The 13,235-nt window shown below is 36.5% G+C and overlaps 1 protein-coding gene across 4 annotated transcripts in view; it reads right to left on the minus strand.

Annotated features, from left to right (window-relative positions):
* dnmt3ab (DNA (cytosine-5-)-methyltransferase 3 alpha b) overlaps nt 1–11,437 on the minus strand; it is a 51,230-nt gene extending 39,793 nt beyond the window's left edge. For 3 of the 4 annotated variants that reach the window (XM_079854255.1, XM_079854253.1, XM_079854252.1), the window contains exons 1-3: nt 11,282–11,434; nt 9,346–9,437; nt 5,232–5,336 (exon numbers count right to left, since the gene is read on the minus strand). In XM_079854255.1, the coding sequence (XP_079710381.1) occupies nt 5,232–5,336; nt 9,346–9,423 (183 nt within the window). In that variant the 5' untranslated portion in view covers nt 9,424–9,437; nt 11,282–11,434. Of the gene's footprint in view, nt 1–5,231; nt 5,337–9,345; nt 9,438–11,281 lie in introns of all 4 variants that reach the window. The other variant, XM_079854254.1, reaches the window with a different exon arrangement.
* Between the last annotated feature and the right edge of the window lie 1,798 nt (nt 11,438–13,235).

Here is a 13,235-nt window from a genome sequence, read left to right on the forward strand (position 1 = left end):
TGCCAAGACAACATTTCAAATTTTTAAGTTATGATTTTTTTATAGTTTTATTTTAAATTAACAATAACACTGATGATTCACTCACAATCAGACTCATTTGATTCTCACTGACTCAATGATCTGGTTAAACCTCACTGGAAGGACAGATTTTAAGTGAGTAACGACTTAAATTTGGTGTGTTCCTCACATAAAGTTAACTTCAAAAGACTTGGAATAAAGCACACAATTCATTTGAACCATTTTCATGATGCCATTTTGAAACTTTGAAGCTTCAATCATCATTTACTGTAATTGCATTGAAAAGTACAACCAGCACATTCGTAAAAATGTCTGCTTTGTATTTGAAAAAAAGCTTTGGTTATTTGAAAAAACTCCATTAATCACATATTTTTCTGTTTACTTAAAGTTTTGTGTCAGTGACACAATTATCATAAAAGTTGCTCATATGTGACCCTGGATCACAAAACCAGTCACAAGGGTCATTTTGTGCACATCCCAGACACATTTCTCATATACACCACTGTTCAAAAGTTATTTTTATGTTTTTGAAAGAATTCTCTTATGATCACCAAGGCTCCACTTATTCGATCAAAAATACAGTAAAAACTGTAATATTGTGAAATTAAAATAACTTTTTTTAATTTTAATATATTTTTGAAATGTAATTTATTCCTGTGATTGCTTAGCCATTACTCCAGTCTTCAGTGTCACATGATCCTTCGGAAATCATTCTAATTGGTGCTCAACATTTCTTATTATTATCAATGTTGAAAACAGTTGTGCTGCTTAATATGGTTGTGGAAACCGTGATACGTTTTTTTAGGTTTCTTCAAAAGAACAGCATTTATTTTATAATAGAAATCTTTTGTAACATTATAAATGTTTTTGCTGTCTCTTTTGATCTATTTAATGCGTCCTTGCTAAATAGAATTTTTATTTATTTTTTAAACCTTACTGACCCCAAGCTTTAGAACGATAGTGTATGGATGGATGAAAATGCTGTCAAGTAACCTTATTTACACAAAGGCCCTGTGCTGTATGTCTATATATACTGTACAGCAAGCTATTAATCTACAACCTCGACATACATCATTTATTGGATTCAACCACCTGCTTAGCATGTCCGCGGAAAGCCAGACTGACACGAGAGGCTGGCGATACTAGAGACAAACAGACTGGGAGCCCATGGAGAGCTGAACCGCCAATCTGACAGTGGCATTTCTCTTTAGTGGAACAGCTGCCGCTTCGCCTCACTGCCTCGGCTGTCAAAGCCATTCTCATGAAAGAGAGATCGAGCTGTGATCTGACACAACACAACCGTTACTCTACTCCAGTGAAAGGAAAGACACAATCTCCCGAAGCAGCTGCTGGATTGTTGGATCTTGTGTTCGTTCTCAATCAGGAGTGATTGTGTCACTGTCTTGTGTCATGTGAATGATGACAGAAGGTTTAAAAACAGTCAAGTTGTTCAACATCATACCTTTGATGTTCTAACCTGTCGCAGCAAGACTTTGGGTGGCTTTGGAAAACTTGACTAACAGTAGGGTTACAGCGACGTGCCGCCCACAAATCCTGGATTCGGAGTTTCTACCTTCATACAGTATATTCTTTCAGTTTGCTTCATTTTTCATTTGACATTACAGAAGGGAGGTGGTATGGGAAGAATGTTATCCGTTCGTCTGAGGGGAGTCGGTTGGCGCTGTGAGAAAAACATTTTTAAGACCCCCGAAGTCTCTTTACAAAAAAAGAGTCCATTAGCGTCACTAAGACTATTGCAGTTAGATTTAAATGAGAATTAAATACAACAGACATGAATAATCTCTCAAATCTTGTGGCTTGTTGTGGAGTGGTATATTATTATGTTTAAGTGATTTATGGACTAATTTGTGGACTTATGATTCTTGCCTGATGGAAATGGGGGGAGAAATTCCATAGGCATTAAGGGAGGGACTCGAAACATTCTAGAGACCAAAATATCATTAAGAGGCTCTTGGGACAGAAAGCAGGGCTACAGACCAAAAAAAAAAAAAAAAAAAAAAAAAAAGTCAGTGAGAAACAAATCTGTCTGATTTGTGAAGATAAACTGATTCATCGAAAAAGAATAATTTTTCAAGATGTTTATATTTCAGGAAACAGATCTAAATTCTTATCATGAATGGTTATTTATTGTAAATGTGCACCAATTTGATGACTGCACTCTAGAAATCATAACTGAATGGGAAAACATATAAATATATATATAAATATATAATAAAATTATGAGCTGATAATGGCTTCAAAATGTCAAAACATACGATTTCACTTGCATACGATTCAACAATATATATGTTTTGTGATACATTTTTAGAATACTATTATTACCCAAACACAGCAAAAATATGTTGTGAATATATATCTTTAATTACACATTGTAATATGAACAACCAGTCAGTACAGACTGATAGGTGAGTCTCAAAAACCTAAAGTATACATTTGGATTCGGGTTCATTTCATTCAAATCTGTCATAAATTACAAATGGCTGTTTTGTGAGTCTTTTTTACTGACTCATTAAAAAGAACTGATTCATAAGGGGCATTTTTTGTGAATTGGGCATTGCGAATTTTTTTTCTACCGAGATGATGTCTAATGAACCGCATATGGACACACATATCTTCTTTTATGTTCCACAGAAGAAAGTCAGACGTGCGAGTTTGGAACAACTTGAGGGTGAATAAATGATGACAGAACTTTCATTTTTGGGTGAACTGTCCCTTTAAGAAGGCCATAGCAACACCCTAGCAACCACTCAGAAAACCCTAGAACCCACATAGCAAAGTCTTGGCAACCACCCACCTCACCAAGCATTGCAGTGGCACGTTTTGCATGGGAAAGTTACTGTACATAACAAAATTTAGACCTTAAGTCCTACTGAATCCAAAAATGCCCGGAAAATTGTGAAACAATGGCGCTGGCTGCAGTCCAGTGATCAAAACAATGTGGTATGCTTTGATATTAGCACCTTCCTTATGTGACCTAGAAACAAATCCCCCTCATGTGTATCTGCCGCACAGGATTTTGGAAACACGGATGGGGTAGAATAGGGGGGTTGCTTTGCAAGTCAGACGTCCGAGTCTAAAATTAGCACTGTGGAAAACTATGCTATTATTGTTCAAGAAAAAAAAAGTTCCGGTCATCACTTTCCTGATATGTCACTTAGAGCCTCGTCTTCCTCAGGAGGTTTCACAACTCCAAGGCATTTCAGCAAGGTAGTCAAACATAGAGCGCTAACACAGTTCCACACATCAGCACTGAGCACCTCTATGAGAGATGACTCAAACATCATTCTATCTGTCTTCACATGGCTTACATTTCACAGAGTAAGACATCGCTCTCCTTGCAGGACCGCAATTATCTGTTGAAGGAACGGGATAGGAGGATAATACAATCAGAAAGTCCTCAGGGGAAGGCAGGAGAGGATGTAGGGCAACCGAACATCCACATGCCCTGACATGCCCTCACTAGATTAATTATGGAAGAGCGCGGATTATTTTCAAAAACAGGAATACTGGGGGGGGGGTTGGACGTTTACCTAGGGACTGGACATAAAAAAAGAACTGACTTACTCCCAAATTTCACAATGTCCGGGACAAAGGTTTTATGACTCCTCCCTAAGACCCAATGAATAGGCTAAACTGTAGATGACCTTGGTGAGGTACCAGGAACCGGGACAACATTTTCCAATTGGTTCCTTCCCTAACAACAGCCCTGAGTTGTTTGAGAGGAAGGTGCAAAACAAGCAAGAGCACAATACACTGCAATACACTGTATGCATTTTTTTTTTTTTGCGACTTGCACAGCGTTTTATGTTAGACTAAGATAAATTGTAGCCAAGACATCTAGTCACAATTCAGCGCTGACAAAGCCAGTCGCACACTGTACGAAAAACAGTGGGACGGGAGCGTCTTTCTGTTCTCACATTCTAAAGATCAAGGAGACAGATGAGGCAGATTGTGAGAAGTGTCCAGAGTTTTATGCTAGATTGTGTGATAAATTGTAAACTGACATCTATCCACGATTCAGCTAGTCGCACAAGTTCAGAACTCAACCCCAGTCCAAAACAGTGAATCACCATACAGGCAAAAGTTCACTTTAAGAATGAACAAAGTGGCGTTGATTAATTCATCAACATTTCTAAACGCACACATCAGTTATTGTAAATGGAAACTCAACCAATGATGTTCATCCTCGTATCTCGCACGTTTGAGCTTCTATAAGAACCAATGAGGTTTGTTCTCGCGATTCAAGCAGGTTTGGTAGAGCTTGTTTATGTTCACTGATCACTGACATGTTTATATGTGAATAAAAGCCTAAATTCAATCTGTTCATCATATAAAACATCTCATGTCTCACAAAAAGGCTCAATTCGTATGGATTAGTTTTATGATCTCTTTATGAGCTTTCTGAAGCGTCAGAAGTTGTGTAGCTGTCAATGGAGGGACAGAAAGCTCTCAGATTTGATTAAAAAAAGATCTTCACTCGTGTTCTGAAGATGATCAAAAGTCTTACAGGTTTGGAATGACATGATGACAGATTTTAAAAAAAATTGGTGAACTAACCCTTTAAAAACAGTGCAAACTGAAAGAAAAAGTGCAATCTATATTCTAATATTTCTCTATATGAGGCCTAGACTTTATTCACAAAATGAAGAGACAAACGTGTTACTGAAAAATGCACAATAAGCAATCTTCCAGACTAGGGTGAAGTTAGTACAATGATTTGGGACAAATTTGATTTGACAAATTTTGGAAAAACTATGTGAGTGGTGCTCTGTGTCCTCGCAGGATTTTGAACAGCTGTACACTCATAGAAAACTGTGTGTTCAAAGTTCAAACCCTCTGAAAAAATACATAATTTATGATCACAGATATTTGTCTCAAATGGAAAAATCATGACTAAAATGGTTTTTAGTGCATTGCTATGTGGTTGTAATGCCCAAGTGAAGAGCGATATTTTGATCCCCGGGTCTCTTCTTCAGTCTAAGTCTATAGGAAATCGCACGTTTGATCAATTTCAAACAATTTGTCTGGTGCCCACGTGTCAATACCAGCAACCACGTTTGGCTGTTTACCCGTTCCCAACCACTGCCAAGACTAGCGCCTGGTGGATAAACGAAAATAAACCCAATCCCTGGGGAAGTTGAGTGTTTTGTGGTTTGGTTGAGTGTTGAGAGCTCAGTCTCTAGGATACTCACGGAGAGGTGCTTGCGCTTACGGCCAGGCCGTCCAACCTTGCGGACAGGAGCGCAGAGTGAAGGCATCTCGTCAATAATCATGGTGTCCATTCTAGAGCTCTCATTCTAAACAGACAGAAACACACAACATTAACCATCACTGTTCAACCAGAGCCTTTACTGGATCAAAATCAAGCTCTCTGCATTTAATTATGTGTGACTCGGCACTTGGATTATAATGTGGATTTGAGACTCGTCATTGTCAGATATATTGTTCAGAATGATTAAGTGGCTGATATTTGTCCATTTTGGTCAAATCTAAGTTATTGGAAAAAGATCAATAGATAATAAACAAAAAAAATATTTTTAATTTTAATAAAAAAATTATTTCATTACACTTTTCAGAATACATTTATAATAACTACACGCTGTTTAAATTCCATTGTTGTTGTTTTTACTGGAGATACACAATATACATTTACCATTTCTGTCAATTTTGACTTTTTTTTATTTATCAGTAACAGTAATTGGATATTTACAGATTCTTTCTCATTTCTCCATTTTCACATTTAGATTACCTTCGCATTCATCTAACACTCACTTAAATTTAATCTTTAAAACACAAATAATTCAATAACACTGTAATATATTTCAAAATATCCATGAATATCCATTTTTTTTACTGTAAATTATGTTGTAATGCCTAAATTTACTTTAAAACAACTGATATTAGCAATATATTTAGTGAATTTAGACAGTTGAGTTTAATATTGGCTATTTATCGGTTATCATACATAACATGAAAATAGTTCCACATCGACCACAATTATAATATCAGTCAGTTCATTCTTAAATTTTACAGTTTGTAATCTTAACCTTTACACACCAAAATATGCCAGCACACACCAAGACTTGAATGAAGACCATACTACATTTTGTGTTCACAACAAGGTTATTTAGATAATGAGAAAAGCCAGCTTTTGAATGGCATCTTCTTTTTAGCTGAGATAAAGTGAGGGGTGATACAGCTGTGAAGAGATTGGGAACTCTCTGAGCTCTCTCTTGACACAGTTACAAAGACATTCAGTGGTTCATTCTCTCCCCTCATTCACTTTCTCTTTGTTTAACACAACCGTGTCTTCCCTCCACAACAATAGCTACTCTTCATCCAGCCAAGCACCCTAGGGTGAATGGGAGAGAAAAGATGATCCTAATGTAGCTGCAGCTTCAGGGCTGGACTGAATGAAACCACCGGCTCTGAATCAGAATGCTAATGAGGATGCTGTCCCAGTCTGCCATGACTACTGAGAAGTCCAGCATGGCCGAAAGATGGCGGGACTTATCATTAGTGCATAATGAAGCCGATATGAAGCTAAATAAGCAGAGTACGAATGGCATCTCGAGTTTCAAGATAAGCATTGATCAAAGATGCCTATATATGTACAATTCAAATATAAAATAACAGTTTCTACATGAAATATATATATATACTGTATATTAGTGCCGTCAAATTGATTAATCACGATTAATCACATCTAACAAAATGTTTGTGAATATATATAATATGTGTGTGTTTACTGTTTATATATATATATATATATATATATATATATATATATATATATGAAGAGTTCAGATGCAAAAGTCTCTAAGTGCCATCTGAAATTTTCTTCTAGAATGATCATTTTTATCAAGTTCGTATATTTAAGTTCAATAATTTCACTTAAATGGCAATGAAAATTACCTATTAATTGTCATTTAAGTGAAATTAACATATATATATATAGATAGATAGATGCGATTAAACGTGATTAATCGATTTGACAGCACTTTAAGAAACTGATATTTTATACTGTATTTGAATTTAATTGTACACATATATAGTATATACACACATTTATACATTAGGTTTTTTTGTAAAAAACAAAACAAAATGTATGTCTATTCATTTAAAATCATAGTTCTGGAGATTAATGCTCTTTTAGCATTCTGGTTTTCCTGTGAATGTCTTCCCACATTTATGACTGCCAAATCCTGCTAGCCTCACACAACCTTCTCATTACAATATACAAAATTACAAATAAACGAACAAAAGGTTTAAACAAACAAAAACAAAGGGTGTGCACAGAAATCGACATTGCCTTGTGTGAACTCAGTAACACTGTCTCCATCTTTGCTCTATTTCTGTCGGCAGCCGGTTATTTAAGGCAAGAACTGTTGCCAAGCAACAGGACTATGAGCGTAGCGCGGGTCCATGGGTGCAGGGGCGGGGAAGAACGAAATCCCCTGTAAGTCAGGCATACGCCAGCCTCTCCTACACAAACCAACACCCACGTCACTAAACACAGAGCAGACACTATCTCTCAGAACAATTCACTCATGTTTACTAATTATGTTCACCGAAGCCTCTACACTGTCACCTGATGGCCCTGCGGTGGAAATTAATCATGTCAAATTATAATGATATATTGAATGAAATATTGTGTATGCTATTGATGGATTTGAGGAGAGAGTTAAAGGGATAGTTCACCAAAAAAATGTTATTCAGTGGATCATAAAAGAAGATATTTTGAGAAATGTCTCAGTGGTTCTTTTGTTCATACAATGGAAGTCAATTGGCCCCAAAACTCTTTGTTTGCCAGCATTCTTCAAAATAGAATGTTCCATAGATGAAACAAACTTATTCAAGTTTTCATTTTTGAGTGAACTATCCCTTTAATTTTGACGTGAAACGTTAGAAATGGAAAATGGAAAATTAAAATGAGACGATTCTGCTTTCTTCTGAAAATCAAATGTTTTTACAAGTAATCCATCTTGTATAAGGTGGCACATTCCACATTTTGTAATTTCTCCATGGGGGTTTTACCTGTGACTTCATCAACAGAGGAGACCATCTGAAACCATTATAAATGAGGACTCAAAAATGTGCAACTTTGCCTTGTTCCATTGTGACTAATGGCCGAATGTTATACTGCGCTCACACTATGAAATAAGTACCATAATTACTATATGACTGGACTGAGCTGTTCACATCCTCGGAATTATGAGTTTATATAACACGGAAGTAAGTTTTTTCTGTGAATGTCCGAGACTTCCGATTTATTAGCCGCTATTGGGAAATAATAATATATCTAACTGCAGTAAACTGTAAAACTGTTTGCGCTACAAACCAGCGTGTTTATAACTAAGTCAATACATTAAAATAATAAAAGCTAAAAAATAACTGGAAGCGAATGACACCGGAAGCCAGACACATTAAAATTACAAATGACTGCGCCCTCTCTTACTTGAACAATAAGGTGGATAGCAACACTAGATAAAACAACAAGTAAAAGTCGTTATGCAAATGCTTTATTAATAATCTTTTTATTTATTTATTGTGACATTAGATAGTTATTTAACTCTGTGCTAGCTGAATCAAACCGTAATGTATGTCTTTAGTTTATTTTAGATTATTCTTGATATTAGGACTAACAATAATACATTATATGAATGCATAACAGAAATATTATAAAATGACTGCTTAGCGGTCAGGTGGTACAAGTGTGAAGTAGTGCTGGCATCTAACACACACACATATATATATATATATATATATATATATATATATATATATATATACACACACACACATATATATTATATATTTACAAACTTTTATGTTAGATGCGATTAATCGATTTGACAGCACTTATCAGAAGTTTACATCTTGTAATTACTAAGTCAGAATCTTGTAATTACGGTAATTCCAACATGCATTGAACGTAATTTTATGCCACCTAATTAATATAAAAAAGGATCATGAATATTAATTAGGCGACATAAGGATTGCATGCTGCATGAAGAGTAACATTACATCATGTGACCACCACTTTTCAAATCATTCCAGCGACCCTGGTCATCTCTATGATGAGTAAATATACTAAGTTTCTAATTTAGAAGGTTTTGATTTCATTGTCGTTTTGTCTTCAAAGCTAAAGACTATTTACAAAAGACCATTTTTGCATATGCAAAGTTAGCATAAGGGTTTTAAAAGCCTTGACACTTCAAGTGACAGATATGGTAACTAGCCTTATTTGAGTCAGTCCACAGCAGGCCGATCATAAAAATGTCCAAGGACTCATTAACCTCTTACCATTTGATTTCCGTTCGTGTCACAGTTGAAGTCGGAGCTCTTGAATACAGGGGCGGTGGTGACTGTGTTGGACGGCATCTCCAAATGAGTGACTGTTGAATACAATGCAAAAGTCAAAAAAGGTCAAAAATAAAATGTAAAAATTATGACCCTCCTTCTTTAGGATACCCTGTGAAAAACAACACCACAATCAGAAGACACAGCACTCAAACATAACATTCAGAGTATCAGAATTATACAATCATTATGAGATCCCTCGTTTCACAATAAAATGTTGCTCTCAAATAAGTGAGATGAGATTATTTTAAAAGTATATGTAACAGACTTCTTAATGTCTGATAAGTGGTTAAAACATTGACATATATGCAAATCATTGGGAATAAGAAATTAATAAGATGCACATTCAGTCCATGCATGAGAAATCTACCTTAGTTAAACCTAATTTTTCTGTCTAATACACCAGATAATAACGTACTGTTGAGCTGTCTCGTATTCAAAATGTATGCATTCTCCTACTGCGACATGAAAACCCTTCTCAGGGGTGAAATATGAACTCTTCGCTTTATGGTATTTCCTATTTTTCTCCTCAGAGCAGTTTTAAAGGCATATGTACATTGTATTCTTCACTGCCATGTATGTGTGCTTCACTGTGCTCTCTGTACAAGTAGGACACCAAAGTCCCATGAAATTAGATTTAGAGGTCAATAAATTAGGCGAATCTATCGTTAAAGGAATAGTTCACCAAAAATGTAAAACTCTGTCCTCTGAATACTTTACTTATTGTAATGTCGTTACAAACTTGTATACCATATTTTCTTCCAGAGGAAAACAAAAGAAGAGGTTTAACAGTATGTCCACGTTGCTCTTTTCCAGACAATGAAAGTAAATGGTGACCAGGGGCTGAGAAACTCCAAAAATAACAAAAAAAACCATCATACAAGTCACTCAAATGACTAGTGTGCTATATTCCAAGTGTTCATTTGATAACTTTCATTGTAAAACAGACCACAAAAAAAAAAAAAGTTGTTGACTCTCAACTCTCATTTGATGCCAAACTACATTAGATTTCATATGTTTTGTAATCAATCAAGATGCCGAAATTTGAATATGTATAACAAATGAAATTTGAAAGTTCAAATCTATAGCTTCAGAAGACTTGAATTATAGACCAAAAGTGCCACTGGTGACCATTCACTGAATGACGGTATTTACATTTTTTGGGAGAACTATTTCTTTAACTCTTACAAAACAATCACACTGGTAACCATACAGTAGTTTCAACAGTACAAACAATAAGTAACTGGTATATTTTGACGTAAACTCTGGTCTCAATAGTAAAATTATACAAGGGCAATGGCGAAAGTCATTAATATTCAATAACTGGGTAAGATGTGTCACACAGGTACCCAATCACAAGGTGTTAATTGATCACATGTCTATCGCAGTCTTATAAATGCATTAAAAGCTTTATAATCATCCGCCTACTCGGATTATTCGGCGCTATTAAATGACAGTCATTTCCAAACGGCCACGGCGGCTTAAAAATGAGACCCTCTCCAAACCTAGGTGAGCTGCCTACCTAGACAGCACTTTTGGGCATCTTAAGCGTGTCTTTTGCAATTTTTGGGCATCATAAGCGCGTGCGAAACGGAATAGTGTCCGCAAATGCTGTCTAAGTAGGAAGCTCGTTAGGTTTGAAACACATAGCCATTGTTTCAAATCGAGCGGATTGACGAGGCGCCACAAATGAACGCTCATCAAGTTCAAGCGCATATCGCAGTGCATTAATCACACATCTGTAGGACCAGGAAAAACCACTGGCCACATCTAGCCGCCCCCCTCCGTACCGTCCCCAAAAAAACTGGGAACCCCACGGCGGAGACTTATTTCGATGGCGGCTTTAGGTTTTACACAAGCGGATCGCATTGTTAATTACCCGCTTCGCCAAGTTCCAGGCCTGACCCCTTTATGGTTTCGCTGACTCCCGGATCCTCCTTCTGCTTCGCTCCCCGTCCTCCACCACCTCCCCAGCCGGCCAGCTCTCCTCCAGATGCTCCGCTCACACTCACACTGCAGAGGCCAGCGCTCCGGCAGCAGCTCCGCGCGGGTCCTAGAGACAGTTGATTTAGGGTGTAGAGAGTCATAACTGAACCTTCACCCATATCTATTTTCTAAATCCTATAGATCTTATTGTGAACGATTATGTATGTATGTTTTTAATCAAAACGTCTGGATCCTCCAGTGAAAACAACACACTTCTCTTTGGTGACGTATGCGGGACATCTCCAATCAATTAGTCAGCTTAAACCCCATTTTTTTCAATAATCTGTTGCACTCAGATGTAGGCTACAGGATGTCACAATGTGGCAAAAAATATCTGTCCTTCCGTTTCGTTGTGACTTTAATTAAGACCTTTTGGAGGCTGCTGTTAAGCCTACATTCACACAGAGGCAGAACACAGTCTTGTTTAAGAGTGCTGCATTATGTTCACACACAGTTCGGTTATTGATGAGCGTGGCAATATCATCATGTATTCAAGGAATACGAAATATTTACTTTTTCGCAAATGAAAACGAGGCTGTGACATATAGCCATAGCGTCCATTCAAAGGGTAGCTACTTTTGTGTGCTAGCTAGGGTACCGAACATTTAGCTAATGCAGCAGTATTGAAAAAAATGTTTTGGAAAACATTTGTTGTGAAAATTAGACATGCTGTTTTACCTTAAAGTTGGAATGAAATGGAAATCCACCCTATTTCTGTTGTAGTCTGTACATGAAAAAAACGAAGAGGGAAACTTTTCTGTTTTTACTAGCCTAGCCTACATCATTTGTTGAGTAAACATAGCCTCAGTCTTTTGTTAAATCAATGTGTTACTTGCTGTTTCTTTGTATTCATTATTTGTGAAATTTACTTGCAATTTCCGAGTGAAAGTGAATTCTACACCAATTTCTTTTTTTCAGTGTTTAAAACTGAATAAGAGAAACTGTAATGCTCATTATAGGCTTAACATTAAAAGAGCCTGTCACATTTTTGATAGACGATTGGAAGGCATCATCTTGTTTACACAGTAGCTGGAACAGGCCTAAATAATAGGCCTGGAAAAATTTGGTTTAGCATAATTTGAGCTAAAGATACAATCTCAGCTGTACTGGCATAACTGGAAATTGGAAATAGCTGCCTGGGGGTGTTACAAAGATGGCCGCCAATGCATAGACTTGCCTTATGAGTGATTTATGCATTAGGTCTATAAGTCCCTGAGACTTTTTCAGGACAAGCCCATTTTAGGTAAACATGTTCAGTAAAAAAGAAATTGGGAGGGAGGGGGTTGGTTACGAAATCTCACAGAAAACTGCTTGTGCATACAAAACAAGTTATTCTGCCTAACTTTTACTTTTGTGTTGCACAAAAAAAAAAAAAAAAAAAGTCACATGAATTACATGGAAGTAAGGAGTTGGGAAAGGTACAATTTTCATGGTTGTTCGTGGCCTAAATGTGTTGTAATTCAGTCAAGGCTGCTGTATATGTGACCCCTTAATCACTTTAACAACAGGTCTGAACTCAATCCTATAGGAGCTGATATACTGTATAACTATTATTCAGTAGACACACACACACATTCATCGCCCTTTGAAGTTTTTCTTTACCCTTTAATAGTTTACAAAAAGACATAGGGGTGACGTAAACATAAATACGGACATAAACCATTGCAATAAATGATTGTATACAGCAGCAAAAACCCTCAAATGAAATAATTAAACAGTGTTTGTGGCTTCAACTGACAGTTGGTTTTTAAAAACAATAAATGCACAAGTTGCTGAAAAAACTTGTGGTCCAGATTTAGTTTTTGAAATAGTGTTTTGTCAAACTTTGATAACATAGGAGGTCCTCT

Source organism: Squalius cephalus (assembly GCF_949319135.1).
Source record: "Squalius cephalus genome assembly, chromosome: 20".
NCBI lineage: Eukaryota > Metazoa > Chordata > Actinopteri > Cypriniformes > Leuciscidae > Squalius > Squalius cephalus.